At 38.3% G+C, this 25997-nt stretch overlaps 1 protein-coding gene across 8 annotated transcripts in view; it reads right to left on the bottom strand.

Moving 5' to 3' along the window:
• LOC134543353 (protein split ends-like) overlaps positions 1–25997 on the bottom strand; it is a 201515-nt gene that overhangs the window by 45703 nt on the left and 129815 nt on the right. For all 8 annotated transcript variants that reach the window (XM_063388333.1, XM_063388329.1, XM_063388331.1 and 5 more), the window contains 2 exons: positions 9432–9605; positions 439–594 (listed from right to left, as the gene is read on the bottom strand). In XM_063388333.1, the coding sequence (XP_063244403.1) occupies positions 439–594; positions 9432–9605 (330 nt within the window). The remainder of the gene's footprint in view (positions 1–438; positions 595–9431; positions 9606–25997) is intronic.

Here is a 25997-nt window from a genome sequence, read left to right as displayed (position 1 = left end):
CAAATAAATGTAAGGAACTTGCAAGGATTTCCAAGGACCACATTATTATTTATGCACATGTAAAGAGTTAAAGTTATCTTATTGCATTTCCTAGTATTACTATTGTGATGGGAGTATTTTGTATTAAAGTTGGTGTATATGACTAATGAAATTACACTAACATAGCTGCCAAACCTAATAAAAAAAATTACAATTTACTGAAACACCCAATTGAGAATGTTACATTACAGTTGTTGAGGCTAGTCAGCTAACTTTAAAAGAAACCAATAATTTAAGCTCGCGTAAAATCCCGAACCATTAAAAATATTTTGAGGTTGCACAAACATTTCGAGGGCATCATACCAGAAGGGTGTATCAACATATTGCAAAAAGTGTTGATACGCCCTTCTGGTATGATAACCTTTGATTGAGTCTGTTGCTTCAAAATGTTGCAGTTACCTGGACTTGGTCCTCTTCTTGTGGGGCGCGGGCTGCACCTCTCTCCTCTCCTCGGGGTAGGGCTCCGGGGTAGGGGGCACCGCGGCGTACCGCACGCTGGGCGAGCCCTCGTAGCTCCAGGAGCTGCTGAGGGCGCGGTGGTGGGCGGGCTGAGCTCTGCAGCAACACACCCCTCGGTAACCACCGTGAACCATGGCAGTGGCAAGCAAACAACACACCCCTCCGTAACTACTGCACTTCTCCCCGTGAACCATGGCAGTGGCAAGCAAACAACACACCCCTCCGTAACTACTGCACTTCTCCCCGTGAACCATGGCAGTGGCAAGCAAACAACACACCCCTCCGTAACTACCGCACTTCTCCCCGTGAACCATGGCAGTGGCAAGCAAACAACACACCCCTCCGTAACTACCGCACTTCTCCCCGTGAACCATGGCAGTGGCAAGCAAACACACCCCTCGGTAACTACCGCGCTTCTCCCCGTGAACCATGGCAGTGGCAAGCAAACAACACACCCCTCGGTAACTACCGCACTTCTCCCCGTGAACCATGGCAGTGGCAAGCTAACAACACACCCCTCGGTAACTACCGCGCTTCTCCCCGTGAACCATGGCAGTGGCAAGCAAACAACACACCCCTCCGTAACCACCGCACTTCTCCCCGTGAACCATGGCAGTGGCAAGCAAACAACACACCCCTCGGTAACCACCGCACTTCTCCCCGTGAACCATGGCAGTGGCAAGCAAACAACACACCCCTCGGTAACCACCGCACTTCTCCCCGTGAACCATGGCAGTGGCAAGCAAACAACACACCCCTCGGTAACCACCGCACTTCTCCCCGTGAACCACGGCAGTGGCAAGCAAATCAAAGCTGATGCAGCAAAACAGACCACACGAACATAAATCACATTGGTGAGCAGGTTTTAAGTACGAAGAAACAGTAGTTCCCAACATTTCTGTCAGCATTGCATTTACCATCTTCAAGGTAGGCAGATGCAACAACAGAATATGACGACTGCCGTGTCAACCAAAAACATCAGAGATTCGTTCTTCATCCTTGATGAGGAACTATATTAAGCATTTGAAACTTTAAATGTAATTTTATAATACCATTGCTATTAAAACATTAGAAATGAAGAGAGGGGGGGGGGGGGGGAAAAAAAAGGAAAAGTAAAGAAACTGAGCTCAATATCAGATATGGATGTTATGTTATGGTTTTATTTAGCCCCAGGTGCTATTACTGCTGTTAAAACATTCCTGCATTTTTTTTTTCTGTACGTGTACATTGCAAATAAACATGTTATTTCAATGAACCAAATAATAACTGAAAATTATCTACAAAGCCTGGGGTAGCATGTTTTTCTTTCATGTACCTAGGTACTGAATGCTAAGAATCTTCTGCACGTTTGAGTATGATAGTTAAATTACCCTTATCCTTTTAACGATACCCTTTTAAAAATTTGAAATGGTTTAATATATTGTTTTTCCTACGTGTATTTGAGCGATTTGGTGCAATACAATATTAGGGATTCATTTGTCCCTAGTTTTTTACTACTGGTGCTTGCAACTTTAAAACTGCTCTTCATACTTTACTGCCGGTGTATACCGGTCAGCTATCATTGTTTTGTCCTCTCACGGGTCAGACACAGAGGAATGAACCAACTTTACAAAACTAAAACATTGTGTTGTTTAGCTTATGCAGTGATGGTTTAAAAAGTCATCAGGAAAATATGTGAATGTTGCCCAGTAGTTAGTTAATTCCATTTCAATACTTTTTTTATCCTATGAACTTGATAAGTTTCCATAAAGACGATTCAATTTAAGATAAGCAGTCAAGTTTCCTTCCAAATAAATTCAACATTTTAAAATGGTATGACTTTTTCAGCCAACTAAAATACCAGAACACAATCAATACATTTATATGGTTACCTACTATTTAGTTTATTTTTAAAAATGGTGGAAAATATTTATAACTTTCCGATCAAAATTATAATGTAAATTGTTAGTAGCTGTTACAATTTATATTTTGTAGGATGTTAAGACATTTTATTGATTAATTAAAAACCAAAATATGAAGTCTAAAACAAGAATATATAACTTGACCTAAAAAATAAAAATCTAGCACTCATGGTCACTGCATATCTTACTAACATGGGAGAAAAAAAAAAGGGGGGGGGGGCGGGGGAAGGTGAGCATGTTTTCCAGTTCTCACCAGTGATGAGTTAACATCTAGCCTCTGTAATGTGCAAATGTGTGTGTTCTCAAGTTGTTCACATTGCAAATAAATTTATAATACAAATCTCAAGACACAAAATTTAACGTAGAATTCTTTAAAATAATGCTGAGTGTGATAAAAATACTGATAAATAAAATATTTACTTTACAAATACCAAAATTCTGGATGTGATTCACACATACTATGTGCCCGCCGCTAGAATTCGCTACTTGGATGATAAATGTTGCTTGCCACCATCACACGCAGATAGCAGCACGAAATGATGGAAATTTTAAACTATTATAAACTGCTCTGATGAAAGCAAAAAGACTTTAAAAAAATCCTAAACCTTGGCTTTGGACCTGATTTTTGACAAGGTATTTTATTAAAATACTGCCAATCTTGTTAAAATTCACTAAACCATTTAAACTATAAAGTTTCTGCACATACTAGAAGTTATACTTTTATGGCATTACCAAAATTGTAACTTGAATCATTCTAAAATGCATATTCTAACACTAAACTTTTTACTCAAACGACTGAAACCAGTATGTTAATACTTCCTACAAACAAACATTAACCTTATTGAGCAGAGTCAACAATTATTACATAATATTATAAAATTATTATATTAAAAATTAATTTTTTTTTCCAGTGATGAGGTTTACACCACGTCAAAAATTTGCCCTTGAGCTTTACAAGTGTACACTCTACCACTTTGCTACTGAGCCTATTTGAATTTTGAAAAGAGAATATGTATTATAATCATTTTCATCGCAATTCTTTACCTATTTTCAAACTTGTAATTACTTTTTACTACCACTTTCTTAGTTTACCAAACATATTCCACTGTAGTTTTACAATAATAAAGTTTAATTTGACACACATCTGGTATGTCCCCTAATGTTTATGAAAGTGACTATAGATGGGATTATGTTGCTATACGTGGGTGCACTAGCTCTAAGACTTTGGCACCACGTTTACACATTTCCGTTCATTTGACTTCCCTTCCATTCACAGAATTACTCCTACCAAATGCTGCATGCTAAGAACTGTGATGTTTACACAACAAAAGAAAAGGCAGTAAAAATATTTTATTTAATCCTGTCAGTGCCTTAGACACTGCTGGGTAAACAAATTAATTTGCTACAATTATAGAGGATCTCTTAGGTTAAAAGTGAGTTGCAAGTCAAACTAGCATGTTACAGGTGAACAGGGATAAGTTAACTTTAACCCTAATTTTACAATAAGACGATGCCAAAACAATCAATAGTTTTTAATTGTAACCTAAACCACTCTATATGGAGGTACGTAGCCACCCAATTCGCCGCTGGACAATCCTAGGAAAACGGCAACATGCCAGCAATGCTTGATGGCCCACGGTTCAGGATAAGGGGGTAGGGGAGGTGAGTGAGATACAGCGAGGGTGACTGGGTTGGTACACGATTGAGGAGGAAGGGTACTTTCGCTACAATATCGCGGGCCAAACACCATGTGCGCCATTGGCTGCGCACAGAACAATTGCGGCACGAAGAGCAGGTTGTAAAGGAGGGGGGTGTTACGTTCTCTCTCTCTCTCATTCTCTCTCTCTCTCTCTCTCTCTCTCTCTCTCTCTCTCTCCCTCCCCTACCCGGCTGCTATAGGAACCACCGTCTCTCTCTGTGTAACCACCGCCTCTGTTCAGGAAAATCAATAACGCCGGGAACAAGTGCGCGGCGTTGCCACTTCCACTGGGCCGCGCTGGCAACACCGCCGCCGCCACCCCGGCAAACTATGTGCCGACCGCCCGTGGAGGGAGGGCTAAGGTCACAGGTCACCGGCGAACGCCCGGCCAGAGGCCTCGTGTCGCAGCCGCAGTCCCAGGTCTTCCTCGTCAGTTTGAATGCATTCTTTTTTTGTTGCTTCAACAGTTGAAGCATTTAAAAACTACTTGGATTTTACTAAACAACCAACGTTTCAAATTTTACTCGCACCACCGATCTGAGCCTATTGACACGTTATTCAGGCAGCAACTGACGTGAACGGACCTTCCAAGTATGTACTCTATGTATACGACTGCACATAAGGAACAAAAATACATACATATTGTATACGTCTTTGCGGGCAGGAATTCGTGTAGCTATATAGTGTGCAGTATAGACGCACAGAGATGACTGAAAATTAGGCCTAACTGCCACCACTACATTTTCTTAAAATGTAATGAAGTATTTAAGTATTTTAAACCTGAACTGCTAACATAAAGTTTGAACTAAGTCATGATTGTTGTGTGATATACAAAGGAAGTATGATCACGCCCAAATATGGGGGCTATGTTTACGATTGGCATTAACTTAATACAAACATTCACTAAATAATTTTAATATGGCATAAAACCAAATTTTAAATTTGTGATTGTACTAACTCTATTCGGCTAACAATTTTTGAATATTTACATTGTTGGATTTTATTTTAATGACTTCACCACGTCATAATTGCTAACGGTAAGCTGGTTTTAGCGGTGACTTATACCTTAGAGGCCAGCGTCCATATTGGATGTAAACAGTGGCGGTGTAACTAGTTAGGCATAAGTTGATAAAAAACAAGTGTTTTAGCGGCCTGGAAATAATAAAGATTGCGGGAGATATCTTTATAAGGAGTGTGAAAACTGGGAAAATTGTTCAGTTTCCTGAGGTAAGCCTTATTCCCTAGAACAGTGAAAACACGACTATTACAAAGAAACTGTATGTCTGGCGGCCATGTGAAGTGTATTTTCGTATTCTACGTGTATTTTCCTATTGAAAAAATATAAAAGTTATAAGGAATACATAAAATTAAAACTTTTACTTAGAAATATATTTATGGTCCAGAATACATGTTGCAAAATATATGTCCTGTAACGTATTATATGTAAAACTACCCTGAGTATTTCATCCGAGAGAAATCATAAAAGTATTTAAACATTTGGTGACCCAAAATAATGAGAATTTTTTGTAAATGAACAATGACATTCTGTGAAGTAAGAACTTTTGTTTAGTTATGATTGTGCCCCTAGTAATTCTCGTGTTTGTTCCACGTAACATTTACGTTAACGTATGTGTACGAGATAGGACCATAGTGAGCTGTAAAACATTAATTAAAACGTAATAATTTAGTAATTTTCTAAAACATACCTGGTGATAAGTGGTTTAATCGAATCAGGGCAAAATAAATATTTGCGCGCACCTTATAAGCTAATAATTTTTAAATGGTCTTAAAGATTTATTGGGTTGGGAGGAGGGGGAAGAAAGAGTGTTTCCTTAATTTGGAAGCTTAATTTACTCGTTATCGCCTTCAATGATCAACCTTAAGTAGTTCTGTGGGACTGCAATGAGCATCTGAATCAATATAAGACCTAACCAAAAGGTAGTTGGTAACAATGACACCGCGCCGGCAAAGGGCACGTGACCGCTTGTTTCGAACGCAGGTTTCAAGAAAGTGTACACGCGCATGAGCCGGAGCTCCGCCCTCTTGGACAACTTTAGGGCGCGGGGGGGTTGGTTCGCCGTCGCATTCGTAACTGGAGACGCGGGGACCGTTCCGTCTGCGCACGTTTCCCGTGACGCCACGGCGGGACCGGCGGTCACGCCCTGCTGTCTCTAATGGACTTGGGATAATGAAGTGGAATGAGATGAGCCCTCTGCGCCGAGAGAAGACAGGGTGGCGGATCCCAAGCCTCAATGTTCACTTGTTTACGTGCGGGACTACTGCCTGTCTGAGCACACATACGATGAGCAGAGCTTCACACGCACAATTAGAAAACTGCTCAAGATATACGAGCGGTGTCCGTTTACAAAAAGGATTTCAGAACATGCTGATGGCGGAGTAGTTCTGTTTCCGTATTTCGCTTTTTAAATGTATTTTTAGAAGAGTGAAAAAGGCCAAAACGTGTGTATTCAGAATCATTGAATAATAAGGAATGGCGAGGGACCAGCGTGACCTTGTACCGGCAACCGGCGAGGATGGCTACAAGGTCGACCTTCGCGTTTTCACTAAACTATTCTTCGCCTTCCATGACTGGCGAGCGGAGAATATACGCTCCTTTAAAAACCTCTTGAAAACAATCACCAGAGCACTGACGGGTTATGCCGTTTTCCCAACACAACGATTTAAAAACTTTTAAGAACAAAGTTTAAGTTTTTTTATATTTTTAACATAATTTTTTTTATAAAAACCCCAATGTTTATGTTTTCCTATAAAAAGAAGGCAGGTTATATTAAACTTTGTGAGAGTTTCGAAAGTTTGGAAGGCCTTCCGGTTAGGACTTTCGGCTGATAAGTCAAGTCCCGGGTTTGACATCTGCAGCTTAGTCGGATACACGCCAGCTTTATGGCGCGAGATGGGATCTGGGTACTTCGAGCCCCGGGTCAGTCACGGTTGTAAAGATGTTGTGACTAATAAATGTATTATAAAAAGTGTCGATTCTCTGGTCGTTGGCGTAAAGCTGTTGATCATATAATTAATTTTAAAAAATTGTCCAGATTCCCGGTCCGGTAGGAGCGTTATTCACGTTAGTGATAATTTCCCTCCTGGGTTCTGGGCTGGGTGCTGATCTGTCCCCATACCACCATAAACTGCGTAAGGTAATGGCGAACTAGGGGTAACGTGGAGCCGCTTTTTGTCCAGCTACTGGTCTGAGCCATGTTTGCGGGCACCCCGAAACCATGCATGCATTGTGGAAACAGTTTTTTAAAAACTCAAGTTATGGAATTGACTGTGTTTAACGAAGAATTTCTAAGTCATACTTGTTACCCTTCACCGGGAGTGGTCAAGCACGATTGCCATAACGTTATAGGTGTCCCAATATGGCGACGGTCACACCAACTGACAAGTCTCATCTTCGCAGAAATATATTGTCACGAACATGTCATGGCGATGGCTAGGTAAACTGAACCAGAATGTCTACAAACCTGGTGAAACGATTCTACGACATTTTCAGAACCCGTCCATAAAATTTCCTCACAATTTTTTTTTTTAGCACGGGTATTTTTGATATAGTCGAAAATTACACATAATACGAAACAGATCAAACTATTCGTAGGAACGTGCCTAGTTTCATGTTAGAAAGCTTAAAACCTTTTCGGGCATAATTTCCAACATGATTTAAGGACAGTCTTCAACCACTTACACTTAATTTGCGACTTTTAAGGTTGGGTCTTAAAGGTAATGTTAATTTTTTTTTTTTTTTTCATTTTCTCGTCATTGTTGTTAGTTAAAGAATATTCAACTAAGTTTAACACTGTATCTCGCTTGCAAATATTGTTCTGTTACAAATATTTTTAGTTTTATATCAAGGGTTTAAACACCGCCCAAGTGCTTGATAATTGTTATCACTTGCGCGACTTTTTTACAGCAATTAAACCACAGCAGCAGAAGAAATGCAAGAAAAAAAAATGAGTGCGTGTACTTAGGTACGCGCTTGAGAAGTTATACTTCTTTGGCATCATTAAAAAATAGTTTTTAATTGCATGCAAATAATTCTCCATGGTCAGGGCCGGCGCGTCCATATAGGCGAACTAGGCAACCGCCTAGGGCGCCAAGTAGCTGGGGGCGGCGCAGCACGACACACAACAGCTGATATAATATGTTTAACGATTATTGAAACTAGATGAAAATGGATTCTTGTAACAGTTTGGAATGTTTATATTGATATAAGTAATTATTTAAAGTCCACGGTGACCTGTTTATGATTTGTAATAAGTAAAAAAGTAATAAAAAAACAAGCCTGCTTACATTTGATTGTTGACAAAATCCTAGGCTTACATGATGTATTTTGAGGCAAGGAAATTATTTTTTGGGCGTCCGAGGGGGGAGGGGGGGGGGCAATTAAGGTTTTTCGCCTAGGGCGCCAATTTACCTTGCACCGGCCCTGCTCCATGGTAGCGTTAAACGTTTAACGCAACCTTGTTGGAAGTCGCATTAGGCTGGGTTCACAATTAAAAAAAATTAAGCGAGTGCATAGCAAGCCATGCACACGACCTGTGCACACGACCTGTGCGAACTGCGAAATCGGTTCACAATTAAATTCTTACTGTTAATTTCAGCCAATGAAATTTCGCGAACTATGCGACATCTGTTAGCAGTGTCAGTAAATAAACATGTTAACTTTCAAAATAACGATAATACATACTATTATTATCTCGACATTTTCTTACCTCAATATGGTTAGTAAATACAAAGATATTTCTAGTCCCGCCAAACAAAAAGCACCCTGCTCTTCTCTCATTGGCTGTTGTGCCATGCGTACGCGACCGAAATAAAATATATTCATTAAACTCCTATGCACACGACCAACTTTCTGCTATTGCGAATCGTCAGGTTAGGAAACATGGCGTTCATGTCCTATGCACACGGCCTACTGTTACTGCTACTGTTTTTTTTTTTTTTTTTTAAATTGTGAATCCAGCATTAGGAAGTGTGACCTTTGAATATATATACTGTATAGAAGTCGCCAGCCCAGGTTAAAATTTCTAATACGGTTTTGAGGTAGTTGGTTAATTCACCGCCGCAATCGCCACACATCTCTAGGGCATCGACTTGTGGTGGTCCCTAGCGGACAAGTGTCGAACTCTTCAAACACCCCTTCCCCCTCCCGTTGAACGATCTTGAGCTGCAGTGAATGATGAGTGGGAGGATGCGGGGAATGACAGCGGGCGACACTGTACGCTTCTGAAAAAACGTAGAGTAAATCCTTTCCACTCGCGACTTCTATACAGTATGTATATTCAAAGGTGTGACTCCGACGAGCCGTCGACCGCTACCTGTCGATGAGCTGGGAGTAGGGTCCGTTCCTGTAGAGGCGGTCGCGCGCGCGGCCCCGCAGCGGGTCGGCGGCCGCGTGGTAGGCGGAGGCGGCGCGGCGCAGGAAGGCGTCCCCCTCGCGGCGCTCGTAGAAGTGACTAGTGCGGTCGAAGGTGGCGTGCTCGTCGGCCGGGCTGCGACACACAGGCGTCCACTCGACCACTTGCCCTCGCCACCCCGACACAGCACTACACCGTGTTACATCTGCGGACTTTCCCGACGAACCCAATCCAGATCCCCCGACTTCACAATTATCTGTTTCTTTAGGGGGGGGGGGGGGGAAATTGGTTGTCTGTAAAGTCGGTTCACGGACGATAGTTTAACGTGACAACGTCATAACAAAACATTGATGAAATGATTGCATACTTTAATGAACAAAATTGAATCGTTTTTAATTGAATTTATCACAATTTTGTACGGATACAAAGAAGGAGTGAAATGAAAATCTACAATTTAATTGATAAATTTTACTTTTATTTGCACTCACTAACTCAAATGTGTTTATTACTTTAACGAAGAGACTATATTTAATATGACTTTTATACATGTTTGCTATTTAACTTCTTCCGATCTGTGTTATTCTGTTAGGGATAGGACGATGATACGAAAAGTAAGAAACGAAGTTTTTTTTTTTTACATTTAAAACGTTTTCGGGTGTTTTGTTAATATACCAAGATTATTCTTGTGGATGCATGATCAAAGTAACAGAATTGTCAATTTACCACGATAACCATAGATTTACGAAGATCCCTGGATAATTTGTAACCAGAATTCTTCGTAATTTCTAACAGTATTTAGAACATTAATAAATAAACACTGTGACCAAAATAAAATAATTGCGTAACACACACATGGCACTGTTTACATTCGCTGAATTTTCATACTTCTGTTATCAAATCTTAACCCCATCTTTGACTCGTAAGACAGGAATAGATCTAAATCCGTTTCTGATTGCACTAAAAAAAAAACTTCGTTAATGACATAAATGGTTTATATCCATTATTAATGTATGGTTGCAGCATACATTACAAGCATCAATAATGTGTACTATATAATTTTACTTTTTTTATGATTAACATTATGTGTTACTTCTGTTTCTGTATATTTGTGTGTGTGTGTGAGTGTGCCCATATGCGTTTCTAAAAGATTCACCCGATTACGGTGAAACTTTGCACGCCTGACCCTTCCAAACACGAGGAAAGTAGTCTAAATGCGATTTCGAAAAAACTACCCCATATCACGTTCCCACCCCTTAAAACAGAACTTCAACACTGTTTTATGAAATTCTGTTCACTTTGCATTCAAATAAGGCTACAACTGCGGTCTATAGTTAATTTAAAAAACATTTTACCGGGTCACTGTTTACATTAAATAAAAACAATACCCCATTCCCTTTTATCACCACCTAAAACGGAATGTTTTGTAATTTTTGGTGAAATTGAGCAAACTTTGTGTTTAAATTAAGGGAGAAATTACAGTCTTAAACTGATTTAGAAAAAAAGGGAATGTCCAAAATGCTTTCAGGGAGAAATTTGGTACTTGATGAAAATTTGCACACAGGATATCCAAAATAATAAGAAATATAATTTTGTAAAAAAAGTGTTTATTTTTAAAAACAACCCCAACGCCCTTTTTCATCCCTTAAAGCAAAATGTTGGTACATATAAATAAATTAAGCACCATTAATGTTAAAAACAAGAGGTTATTCACCAATTTATCCGATTTCAAAAAACCACCCCATCTTCCTGTCCACATGTGATCTCAAGCAAAAAACTCCGTTCCCCTTACCCGTGCTTAAAATAGGATATTGTATTTATTAAATTTTGCACACATGGCGTTAAAATTAAGAGGAATATAATTGTATGTCCGTTTTAAAAAAATCTATCTGTCTACATGTGATTTATAAAAACCACCCCTAAAGCAGTATTATATGGTACTTCTTGATGAAATTTTGCAAACTCAACGTTCAAGTTAAGATACAATTAACGGCATATATTTAATTAAAATTCACTCCCATCAAATTATTTATAAAACCACCCCAGTCTACCTTTCCCACCAATAAAGTATAGTAGGCTACTGGTACAACTTGGTAACATCTTGCACACTTGATGTTCAAAAGGAGGAAAATTAATTGTCTCATCCTGATTTTTATATAAAAAAAGTTTATTGAATATATTATATTTCTAAAAACTACACCAGCCCACTTTCCCAGCCAATTAAGGAGAATTGTTCACTCTTTGATGAAATTTTTCACACTTCATGTTTAAAAAAAAATTATGTTAAACCTACCCCTTTTCTTGGCTACATGAAGTTTAGAAATAACTAACCCCCATTCAATGAATTTTATTACCCCATAATTTTTTTTTACTCCTTGATGGAATTTGAAACAGTTCACGCACCAAAAAAAAGGCATTTATCGTCAACATCCAATTTAACAAAGAAAAAAAATGTTCACTGAAAACACAAGATTATGAAAAACCACCCCCACTTCCCTTCTCATCACTTAAAGCAGTACTTTGGCACACTTGACGTTAAAATCAGATGTAGATAGTAGTGTTCGTCTCATTTTTTACAAGTTAATACAATACATGAGATTTTTCGCCACTGCTTGACCAACTCTTGATGCAATTTTGCATACCTACTTGACGTTCAAATTAAGACAATTATTACTATCTACATCCGATTTTGAAAAGAAAAAAAAAGAAGAAAAAAACACTCACCCTGTGTTCAGCTTGGGAAACGCTGAGTATTTCAGCTAGTAAATGATAAAATAGGTAATACGATAGAAAGCAGAATAAAAGTTTAACTAAATGTTCAAATATATGAAGTATCCTCTGCAAAATTTAACCAAAACTATAATCTATATGTAAGTACAAATGAAGCTTACGCATACACATGCTGGAATTTAACACTTTAAAAATTCCGCGTTGCCAAAACAAGATAATGTTTTCTTCAAAAACATTCGCAAGCATGTACATCCCTTGACAATCTGTGCTCCTGATTTGAAGCAGCTCTACGATACCGGATGATATGCGTGTTGCAAACATGCTAGGGGTTGAGGTTTTACGTTTTGAATTTGATACTAGCATATCTAACTACGATTAAAGGTAATACCACAATTCGTTTTATCGTTTTGTTCAATTAAATATAATCTAGTCGCTTAGTATTCCATTTTAAATATTTCCTCTATTCACCTGTTGTTAGCTCCGAATCCAAAGCGAATAGCAGCCTTGGGAAACTATAGTGTAAGTCGTAAGTATATTTTCCAATTATTTCCGGTAGAAATAGTTGAATTACAATTATAAGGTACAAAAAAATCACCTAAGTTCTGTGTTTATATATATTACATACTTTTGTGAAATTACCACCCCCAAACATTTCACATAAATAATATTGCGACGAAAAAACTCGCCGATGGTTGTAGAATTTCATTCAATTAATCATAACGCAAACGCCCAGTGCTCAATCTTAAGACACTTTATTATTTACATCTTCCAAGACGTGTACCAACCTTGGTAAGCGGAAAGTGTTTTAGATCATAAGACATACATATGTGAGTTTTCCACTTATTTTGTGATGAACCTGCAGCCGAAGTTCGTCGAATTCACTAATAACAATAATAATATATACCTCGTTTTTACTTAAAACACTTTGTTGTGGACTGAAGTTGGAGTGAAGTGTGATAATCCACTCCACTTGTTGAGGTGGACTGGACTGAAGAATCCGGAATGAGATTTTACTTTAAACACGGACTGGAGTGAAAAGAAAACACGCACGAGCAAGCCGCCGTCATATTGCATAGTTTGTTATTGGTCTCGTTGCATTTCAGGCATAATTTGTGAAAATGGCAAAAAAAGAGCAGAGGAATGTGTGGACAGAGATGGAAGTAGAGTTATTGTTGGACGTAATGATCGCACCACAAAATTTTCAGTCCATGTTGACTCCAACTTAGATCTTGTTTACATTTCAATCTGGATTGTGATATTCACCATAAACGCATTTCGTCAGTCTATGTTCGTTACACATTCACTCCGAGTTCACTCCACTCCAGGTTCAATCCGGATTGGAATTTTACCCTAAACGAGGTAATATACAACGCAATAAAAGAATAGAAAACAATGATTTGTGAGAACCCCTCAACGGGCGGGCCTCTACTAGATCTCCCCATCGGATATACCCCTGGCAATAAACTGTCTTTGAAAAGCATACACCGATGAGGCAAGACGACACACTTCACTGTTGCGACCAGTAGCGTAAACACCATGATCACGTGTTCGCTCTTAAAACGCAAAACAATGGCTATTAAAATGTAAAATTATGATGCTGGAAAAAAAGTACAATGTCCACATAAAAACATTGAGTAGTGAAATTTTTGATGGTCCATTGGTACTTGTCCATGCATCAGTAATACGAAATTTGTTCAGTTTGACTGGGGGGGAGGGGGGGTAGTACCCCTCAATACTAACGTCAAAGCTTTGTTTTTACATCATACAATGCAGCCACTTTATTTCTCAGGGGCGGATCCAACTATTTTATTCCTCAGGGGCTGATTCAGCCATTTCCTGGTGGAGGGGGATTTATACATAAATTGGCGTGTGTTATACACCTATTTATTTATTTACTTAGCGATTTTATTTTTGGCGAAGTTAAGGGAATACCTTTTCTTACACTTAACCACATTATACATTTCTCTACATTAACATTGTATACAAAAAATAAAATAATAACGCGTGGCAAAATAATAACGCGCAGCAAAATAATGCTTGATATAAAACGAACTTGATTGTAAACTAAATATACAAACATAAAACAGAATACTAATCTGTATTTAACACAAAAATGACATATACACTTGCTGAAAGGTAATAAAGGTTAAGAGTCATTAGTAGACAACATAATATTATAGTATTTACGTACATTATTACCACTCGCACACATATTCTTAGTTTGTAAGCCGCGAAGTGATCATGCTGAGTAGGTGTTCCAGAGATGTTTCTTCAGCCTGTGTTTGAAGGTTGCCAGGTTATTAGATTCCATTGTCGCCTGGTCCAGTTCGTTCCAAAGCATGCTACCACCCATACCGCAAAAGATCCTGGCAAACTTTTGGATGAATGTGCGGAGATTGCCAGCATAGTTGTTTGTGGATCGGTTCTCGTGGTTATGGTAGTTGTGTAGATAATTTGAAATGGCCGACAGGTAACGAGGGAATCCCGGCTGCAGTGTGTTATAACTTATAAGTAAGAATCTCAGTGTGTGCATATTTCGTCTATGAGTGAGTTTGAACAATTTCAACTGCTGATAGTACTGAGTTAGATGGTCTCGTGATTTTACACACACACACACACACACACACACACACACACACACATATATATATATGTTTTTATCGGGATTTTTGTCAAAAAGTTAGAACTATCCTATTTAGATTGGATGTATACACAAATTTGTTTTCATTGACGCAAAAGTATAGTGGTGAAAACAAGGGGGGGGGGGGGGGGGGGGAACCGGGAAGCTGCGCGTTTCTCCTTCCCGTAATTTTACAAGTTTTGATTTTTTTAAATGTAGAATTGAGTTTTGGTTAAAATCCCGATAAAAACATTTATATAGCTTGTGGGATACTCAAACATATTATTTTCAAGTGCAATTGCTATAAAACGTAATCCAAGAAACAAAAAGTTTCGCCAAGGAACGAATACTGAAGGTTATTTGAGGCGGTAAGAAAATGGCCGCTGCTGTTTACACCCCTGACCTCGACGATTGGCAACGCCGCCTCTAGACTGAAAGAGCAGATTTCACAGACACCGCGCGCGCGTACAGTCGCAGCACATCACCGTGGCGGTCTACAGTCACTTCTCCAAAATATTGTACCACCAAAATCTCAATTGTTAAGTTTCCGATAGTATTTACAATAAACGGAACAGATTAAAAGAAACGTTAACTTTACTTTCGTGAAAAAATATACCTAAAGGACAAAATATCTACAACTTTCTTCCGTAATAATTTTTATGCGACCAACAATTATAGCAAGGGATGAAAAAAAAAATTGTTGAAGAACAAACCAATTCATAACTCCCTTAGTATGCAGCTATTAAATCCGTTATAATTGTTTGTAAAACTTAAAAATGCTATCACAAAACTTTTGTCTAAAACATTTTTTTGATACAACGAAGTACTTACTGCTGCAATGGGTGGAATAAACGACAAAAAAAAATTATAACTCCCTTATTAGTTAAACTATAGAATCTATAACACCGATTGTAAATTTTCAAAAAATATCTAAATCTTTGGTCTGAAACAATTATGATAAGTTGAACCATTACTGCTAGGGGTTGGAAAAAACCACGAGTTGGAATAAAAAAATAAAAACTTCCGTACCATTGAATCTGTTCTTATTTATTTTAACTTCCTAAATTTGGTCTAAAACTTTTGTCTAAACCAAATTTTCATTACTGCAAGGGGTGAAAATAACAAAGGTTGAAAAACAAAAAAAAAAATCGTAACATATAACTTTTTGTAAAAACCATTAACATTCTTGATGAGACGAACTATTCGAGTAAAAACTGAAAAAAAAGGGAAGGGGGGGGGGGGGCGTTGTTTGTATTTAATAAAAGTTCATACATTTTTACTAGGTACCATATTCGTTCGAATTTATTTTAAGCCATCTTAATATTGTCTTAACTAAGCCTTGGTTCAAAGCAAATATTTATACGCCCACGAATTAGTGCAAAGGATAAAAAATAGTGTTTGAAGGTCAAAAATATTCACTACCTCCTTAGGAGGCATAATATGAAAAATTGTTCAAAGATATTCAACATTAAAAAAAAATACGCTGCAAAGAATATGAGACCATGTTCTGGAATATATATTGGAGAACATATAGGATGTTATGTACATTAAGTTTTTTTTATGTTCCAGAAAGTTAGGTAGATTTCGAGTAGGTACCTACTTATTCTCGAAACTTCTATACGTCTGTAGGCTGTGCCAAAAGGGATTTTTTAAAATTTAGTACCGTTTTCGGGCTATGAATACACGTGTACAGGCTTTGAGGAGAAAAAATACATTATGTATACTAATAACTCAGTTTTCTATGCATATGTTTGATGACTAGCTTCGGTAACTTGTTTTATTCTAGAAACATTATATAGAGGCCATTTCTGAACTAGATTTATAACTGTAATCATGTGAATTTGTCACCAAGAATGTATACATGTGAATTTCATAGAAAATAAAGCTACGTAAATAATTTTGTAAAACTAAAACCAAACACAAATCGTGCACTTCCAACATGCAGCGGTTTATCCGCTGCTAATTAATGCTGGATTAGCACATGAAAGAGTTCTCATGCGTGCTAGTGCTAACGATAATGGTGTAACTGATTGCATCTGTAAAAAATCCAACGACTACGTGTCGATAGATAAGACCAATACATAAAATACTTTTGAGAACAAAATGTAAACTGAAGACTCAGTGTGATGGCAAAACGGGTACGCGTTCTCTCCCCGGCGACGTGGCAACGCTGCGAAGCAGCGACCCAGGGAGAGAGGAAGGGATGTCCAAAGTGGGGCGGCCCGCAGCAATGGAAATTCTGCCCACGTCATCCACGGCCGGGACGGAAACACGCAGCACAAACATGTACTTAGCATTGCCATGACGTCAGGCGAGAAGAAAGCTGGGATCAAAGACCGGCCAGCACTGCGCTGCCATGCTAGCGCGCCCAGCATGACAGAGCATTAAAAAACGAGAAGTCTCAAACGAGAAGTATCAAACGAGGCAGACAAGACAACGTGCACGCGCGTAACAAAACATGCGAAAATAACGAAGTTTTCATCCCTCCCGACATGAACATTCTACACGAACAATATGATTCGTAAAGTTCACTAGGGCAAAGAGGGGTTTATTCCTCGTGCTGCTCGAGATGTGCTGGAAAATAACAAACGACTTGGCGGTAGCGACTGGCAAGCGTGGTGCAAAACGTGGAGCCACGAAATCCACGCCCGCCGCGTATTGGACGAGTCCATAATTCTACAACGCGAGGGAGCGCGCTTGTTGATGGATCAACTCACGGCCCAGCATTCAAATACATCAGTTATGGATTATATGTTAGCAAATAGGTTTACTGTAATTTTCAGGATAACAAATGTCATTAGCATTCTTAGCCTTTCAGATAGTTCGCAAACTTTATTTTATTGTTACCGTGTGTTCAAAGTTTACCATACTTATATAACTCGAATTCCCTGTAGAGCATGGTATTAGGACAGGACTTCATTTCCGCAAACTGAAATACGGAAATTGAGTATATGCATGATTTACTGTTTATATATGTATGTTACCTAATATTACTAGGTGTTAAGACCAATATATAGAATATATACATAAAGTAAAACAATACTTAAGCAATGGTAATTTCTTCTTATATATGCATCTGCAGAGTGAAACACCGATGAACACCTACCATTTTTTCTTTCTTCGGACCACGAGAAAACTAATTATCAGAATTTTCATTCGTTTTATTTATATATACTAAACCAACAGCGTTACACACATCCAAGAACCAAATCGTTAAAGTTGACGATGGTAATTATTCCGTATAAAGTACCCAACTTTACTCCTTGATCCTGATGGCATGATCGTGTATATATTAATCCTGTGGTAAATTTAGCACGTAGAAAGATACTGGTTGAACGAAGCAATATAATAAAATATGTATTGAATATATTATATAATCAGCGTATATGTCCGAGTGTATGTATATATGTACATATGTATATACATACACATATATATAGTACTCACAAATACGTGTGTATTATTGAATTTTTAATAAACATAAATATCTAAATGCACCCGATTTGCTGGATACAGCACATCACTTTTATCGTTCAAAATGGACTCGGGCCATTTATACTGAAGTCACCGTTCAATTAACCTTAACAATACTGACACGGTGACGTCATTATCACAATAAATTTCACAAAATCTGTAAACCAAGTAGAGTTATAACAATCACAATTATAAAATAATTATTTTACATAGTAAAATTATGTTTAAAATTCCTAATTAAGCTTATACCAAACGTAAACATGGCTATCGTGAATGAACGTGGCCATACTAAAAATGCAAATCACTGAAAAACAAACATGTAACAGTTTATTTTTATGTTATAAGTTCTCGATCAACACACTTAAAACTTTATTATTCTTTATTAAAAATGAAGTAGTGGCAGTTACGCCCTATTTTCGGATGTTTCTGTGCGTCTATCCTACACATGGTTAAACAAAAACTCAAACATCACTATTCAAACAAATAATTTCAGGTCTTATGGTATTTTGTTTATTCAACTTACAATCATAATTCATTGTTTTATAAAAAGTTTCTGTTATGTCCAGGATCTTTCAAATACATTAAATCGGCAAGCATCATTTACCACAGGTGCAATGTATACAGGATCATGTCATCAGGAACAAGGTATAAACTTGGATACGTGATAAGCTACTTGTACATCATCGCGACAAAATAAGTTGAAAACCTCTTCACAAGGGTGGTATACGCCTTTGAAGTTGGGAATGAACAACATTTGCATTGTAAATAATACACAAAATATTAACATCTTTAATTGAAGTTCTTCAACCAAAGTAAAGTGTGTGGCTGTAGCCAAGTTATTTCACTGAAATAATTAGGAGTAACACTATTTTCCAAACACTTATGTAACGTGTTACTACCCCCGACGAATACGGAAATAATTCCTCAAATCTGAATTCACAAAAACATTGGGACTCTGTACTTATTTATGTTTGCAACTAATTCATTACAATAATTTTGTAGTTAGGCTTATCAAGTGGTAAACTGTAATTATTAATAGTAACATTGATTTTTTGAGGATGAGTATGTGATATAATTTATGAGAACCGTCACTTATTGAGTCTATAATGTTTGTAGATATTAGAACCTATAGGTCCGTCCGAATTCATAGCATGCAATTTCACGGTACTTATGCACAACCATAGGTTAAATAGTGACTGATGTATGATAGTATGTGTATGTAGATATGTAGATGTATATATCATACTCTATACGCCTCTTTTATATGTATAGATTAACCTTTATACAGCTACAATTTGTTTTGCTATCCACTTGCTAAGCAGTTGACTTCAACTTCAGAACAGACACCCACTCCATAGTTACGAGTCACGTGCCGCCATTATTATTCGGACCACAGAAAAGAGGAACTAACATTTAATATTTACTAGTACTTATCCGATAGGACTCGCGCGCCACACATTGTACGTTATCTCACCTAGACAGTATTCCTCGTGTTTAAAAGGTGTGTGTGTTTAAAAGTGTGCAAAATTTCATAGAGATCGGAACAACGATGCGTTAACAATGAAATGGCTAAATATCATCTAGAATAATTAAATTCTGTTTTAAGGATTGGCTTTATCGAAATCTCGCCTAGACAGTGAGTGAGTGATATTCCTCGTGAGCAAAGTTTCATCACAATCGGTTGTATGGTTTAGGAACGCATAAGGGACAAACAAACAAAAATGTTTACATTTACACACACACACAAATTTTATAGATTAACAAAGTCGACTGGCTTTGTTTACTAAATAACAAAAAAATTAATACCAAATTAAAATGTTTTACTAACTGCCAAGTAGTGAAGTGTGCGAAGAAAATCTTATTACCACACAAGATGTAAACAAACTTTAATTCAAGACCATTCCAACTTCAATCCTGTTAATAAAACAATAAAAATGCAATTTCAGATAGTTGTCCAGCATTACTAGTAAGTGGTAGCTAAGCAACGACGGATTAAACATAAATAAACAGTTGTTCTCTGTACTATTGTACTAGTACAGCAAATGTTACCGTTGTCACAAATACAAATGTTATACATGCGCGAAATCGCAAAATTTTAAAGCTACAATTAATTATAGTAGCAATATTCATTCAATCAAGAGTAACTAAGCCACCAATAAAAACTAAAAATCTCTAAACTCAACCGGACCACATCCATCTCGGGTTCTTTTTGTGTGATCCATACAGGCTGTCTACTGATACACAAGACGTCCATTTTGAGCAAATGGTTAGGGGTGGTGGTGAATATTCAGCTGGAAGATAAAAACTGGACCTAACATCAAGGATTGCTCTTTTCTCTCCACTTTTAATTAATTCTGGGGAAGGTGGGAAAACAGCTAACCGTTCCATAATAGTCACACCCAAATTCCGGGCAGTTTGAAAAGGCTCACCATCTTATCACGAACACTTTCAAGTACGGCATAACGACACACAGTGTCCAGTGTAGTATGTAACGAGATCAAAGGAGTCAATCTCTGTGACAAACACCAACAATAGTGCGTCTATACATCATGGTGGTATTTTATATTTTATAACACACGCTGGTCTTTAAGAAATGAGCCGGCCAATTTTTGGAGAAAAATACTGGGTGTCAAGTCGTTGATTACTTCAGGCTAATTTAGAATCTACTCGCTCAATATCACACTGACTTGCTAAATAAACGCTCGCTTTGGTCCTGGCAAGTTAAGTACAAAATATACTTTCACTGTAAACGCTAGTCACTAATGTGATCCGATTGGTCGTAGAGTCGATCCATAAAAAAAAACGAACATTAGAGAAACTAAACAATATGTCTTTGTTCTTTTCATCGCAAATAAATTAAAATAATTATAAAAAAATCAGATTGCAACACTGTATGTAGGTACATTAGTATCACAACTGACTAGATGCTTAAAAAAATTAAGATTAAATTATTTTATACAGTGGCATTAACATGTGGTATTTTAGATCACTTTTAGCTTTAGAATCAACTTAGATGTGTTCTGAGGTTTTTATTACTATTAAAAACCACAAAGATATACTTGCGACTCTCAAAAATGTTTCATATGTTTAATCCCAGAATGCAAAGTCTATGATCACATGAAAGCGATACTTTGATACGCGTCTGACGGATTTGGCATTGTCGACATTGACACATAGGAAGATTCAACCCAACTCTCAGTGCCATTACATCTGGCACTATTTAATACATAAAAAAGTTTTAACATTTTCCGGCTTCACCGACGCGGCCTACGAACGCTTCGTTTAGCTTCGACAATGTCCGAAAATATTCGACGATGTCCCGAAGCGACAAGAAGTACGACTGTTTGAAAAATTCTGATGTCAGGTCTGTTTTTTGACATTGCGGGTCCGGTTTCCGTGAATTCGCGGTACTTATACCGTGATTTTAAGGGAAATGGCTGACAATGCAACGAAGACATGTGGTAGAAACGGGGACGCACCACAACGCCGAACGTACAATAACGCCGAAAACCATAACGCCGAATGCCAAATTGACTAAAACGCCGACAGCTAGAAAACTGCTGTGTACCACAACGCCGAAAAATGTCATTGCAGGACTGCCACAAAGGTAAGGTAAGGTAAGGTTAGGCTAGGCTAGGCTAGGCTAGGCTAGGCTAGGCTAGGTTAGGTTAGGTTAGGTTAGGTTAGGTTAGGTTAGGTTAGGTTAGGTTTTTCGGCGTTAAGATACATTTAAGAAACACATACAAATTCATTCAGTTGTTTTTCATTTTGCTCCTGTGCCCCCCCCCCCCCCCCCCCCCCCCCTTTTTCCACTCAGCAACATTTTTCGGCGTTACGGTATTTCGGCGTTGTGGTACACAGCAGTTTTCTAGCTGTCGGCGTTGCGGTCAGTTTGGCATTCGGCGTTATTGTACGTTCGGCGTTATGGTGACGACTCGGTAGAAACAACGTGCGCGAGGACTGTTACAGTCAACAGTGGCCGCTGCGGCAAAGGTAACATGTGCCCTCGGTCCGTGGCAGCTTTCTCTTTCCGAGAACACAGCTTACAACGGAACCAGTTACACTAGCGCACTGCTGTTTCTCCTCGGTGTGCAGCTGACCTTGTATCTCAACAACCAAGTCATCCCAGTCTCCTTGCTCGGCTTTACCATTAAATGACGGCACGAAACCTTAATGATCATAAAACTTCTGGGCAATATAAATACCCACTTTATTGGTTAACATATTAATGTCAATTGGAAAGAAGGAAAAGCCCGTGGAATGTTTGCAGGAAAATATTATTGATAATGGACTGTTATATATTGCACTGATAGGAAATAAGAGGAGTAGTATAGGATAGTATTTTCTGGCACTGGCGCTGGCGCGTGGAGCCTGAGCCGGTGTCCGCCATCTTGGATTTTGACGTCACGGCGGCCATCTTGGAGGAGTGTAACGGGACACAGCGTAACGGGACAAGTTTGACCTTGACCTTTGACCCTCAAAATCCGCCAAAATTGGGCAAAATTTGCCCAAAATTCCTCAAAATTCGCCAAAATTTCCATTTCTGTGAAAAAAAATTCCGCCAAAAAATCTCAAAAAATTCCTCAATTCAAAAATTCCCGTTTTCGAGAGAAAAATTCCAGTTTCGAGGGAAAATTTCCCGTTTTTAGTCCTTAAAAATCCCAGCGGCTAGAAATGTCCATATGTAGGCTTAAGCATCCATGTCTACAGCCTACGATAAGCCTCTGACGTCATCATGGATCATGACGTCACCGTTGCAATTTTCGTTACGGTCGCCATCTTTAACTTTTTTATTTATTATCCGATTTTAATGGAAAAAAAATTAAAATTTATAAAAAAAATTCACTTAATAAAATTTAATGAAAAATATTTAAAAAACATACATTTACGACACGGAGTTCGTAGTCCTCGGTTCGAACCCGGTGAGGGCAAAAAAATTAAAAATGGCGACAGGCTCCTTCCTCAATGGTGGCTGCAGGCAGACTGACTCCCACCACTTTTTTTCAAAGCATATATATCGTCACCTAGTATGACGTCATGTCCGCCATCTTGTCTTCATTGCTGGAGACCACCATCATGTTTTCGTCGGCGAGAGTGCGCTGACACCATGTTAGTTTAGTTCTTATCCGCTAGAGTGCAGTAATCATTTATTACTGTGACATCCGCCATCTTGAAATTTGGCCGCCATCTTGAAAATCCGTAATTATTTAGCTAGAAATTCGGGAAAAGTTCCAAAATTCATTAAATAAATCACTCATTAATTTACATATTGATTCGATGGATTCCTGTCCTTGGTTCGACCCTCGATCGTTACAATAATGTTTAATTTTATGAGAAAAAAATAATAACTTCAATAAACCATGTTCAACATATTTAAAGAGACTTTAAATCCTCTACTACCATCATCCTATCAGACATCAAGACCACCATATTGGAAATTCGTAATTTTAATGCTAGAGATTCGGGAAAAAGTTCAAAATTCATTAAATAAATTTGTAATCTATATACTGATTGATTAGATCGAATAAGGTCCTTGGTTCGATCCCTGACCGATACAAAACAACTTTAATTTTAAAAAATACCACAAAAGTGACAGGTTTGAGAAAATAAAAACACCGCAAGTTCTTTTAAAAAATTTTATTACATAAATTCAATACACTACTACAAGTACAAAAACACTGACAAATTACTAAAGCCTTTTTGGATTCCTCGGTTCAAACAGTCTTCTTATTGTACGGACTAAGCCTTTTACATGACTTTAAATGTCTATCCGATCCGTTCATCACCACAACCAGAGACGGACGGAAGTTCATATCACTTATATAGTTTCATTAGACGGTACAACACATGAGTCAAATCAATAACCATGTTCATTATACGTCTCGGAGCATTTTTTATAATGACGATGTAAGCTATCGAGACGTGAAATTAGTTTATTGCACTTATTGCACTGAAATTGAATTCTTTGAACATTATTAGAACAACCGCTTCTTTCATGTCTGCGAGCATTTGAGGTGATAGTAAATGATGCACCACAGTATTTGCACTGATGCGAAGTACGCTCTTCATTAATTGAAGTATTCAATGCTGACGAAACTTCAGATGATGGTGGATCAGCACATATCGAAGTCTCCTCCAGTGTTGTCAGAGGCGTTGTCAACGGGATCTGCTCCAAAATCGTCGGCGCTGACGTCATGGTTCCCGTAGTCGATGGTGCATCCTCCATCGAGTTCGACGTTAAAGTCGGTAAAGATGCCATCGAAGTCTCAAGAACAGGCAATTACACGACTTATTCACCAGAAGAAACAAACTAGGTGATCCGTACACCGTCGACGGCAGTAACAAACTGAGCGTCCTGCTGTCTAGGACCCGCTTATATACATGCACCGGCTGGAATAATACGCTAGTCAAATCAAGAACAATTTATTATAATACTAGAGTCAAAACAACATTAAAAAAATAGAAGCACCATCAACAAAAAAAAGGAAGCACATTTAAAAGCACCATCATCAAAAAGGAAGCACATTTGGAAGCACCATCATCAAAAAGGCAGCACATTTGGAAGCACCAACAACGAAAAGGCTGCACCATCATCAAAAAGGAAGCACATTTGGCAGCACATTTGGAAGTACCGTCAACGAAAAGACAGCCCATTTGGAAGCACCGACAACGATAAGACAGCACATTTGGAAACACCGACAACGAAAAGGCAGCACCATCATCGAAAAGGCAGCACATTTGTCATTAGCACCAATATTCATTGGCTCCAATATTCATTGGCTCCATTATTCATTGGTTCCATCAGTCTATTGATTCCATCAGTCTATTGATTCCATCAGTCTAGTGACTCCATCAGTCATTGGCTCCTACAGTCATAGGCTCCAACTGTCTTTTGTATCATCAAATCCAAATATATTCGGCTAGAATTCTACGTGTCTAAGAGACTATGAGGCCACAAGGCTACGAGTCTTAAAAAATCTAGCTGGTTAAGAGTTATTCATGACCGCGAGACTGCATGACTAAACGAGCGCATGGCTACGAAACTACAGTTCTATGAAGCTACATGGATACAAGTCTACTCGGCTCCAACACGCAATGTACACACAGTACACACAGGAAACGGAACGTACACACAGTACACACAGGAAACGGAACGTACACACAGTACACACAGGAAACTGAACGTACACACAGTACACACACAGGAAACGGAACGTACACACAGTACACACAGGAAACGGAACGTACACACAGTACACACAGGAAACTGAACGTACACACAGTACACACAGGAAACGGAATGTACACACAGGAAACTGAACGTACACACAGTACACACAGGAAACAGAACGTACACACAGGAAACGAAACGTACACACAGTACACACAGGAAACGGAACGTACACACAGTACACACAGGAAACGGAATGATCACACATACATTAGCGGAAACACACAGGCTTAGTTGGAAATCAGAATACAAGAAATAAAAACATTAAATTTTTACTTTCAATATTTAATTACTTCTCAACATTACACAAATACAAGTAAAGGAAGCCATTATTGTATGTAGCCAGCTTTCCTCAGTTCCTTGAGTATGAAGGATATTTCTTTGATGCACGAATAGTTTCCTGCACAAAGCGAGCCATGTAGAAGTCTTAGCCGGTCAACCAATATGTTTGGATCTTTCCATGATGTGTAATCAA

The sequence above is a fragment of the Bacillus rossius genome (genome assembly GCF_032445375.1).
Source record: "Bacillus rossius redtenbacheri isolate Brsri chromosome 9 unlocalized genomic scaffold, Brsri_v3 Brsri_v3_scf9_2, whole genome shotgun sequence".
Taxonomy (NCBI): domain Eukaryota; kingdom Metazoa; phylum Arthropoda; class Insecta; order Phasmatodea; family Bacillidae; genus Bacillus; species Bacillus rossius.
Note: the sequence above shows the minus strand (reverse complement) of the source record. Positions and strands in the feature narration are given on the sequence as shown.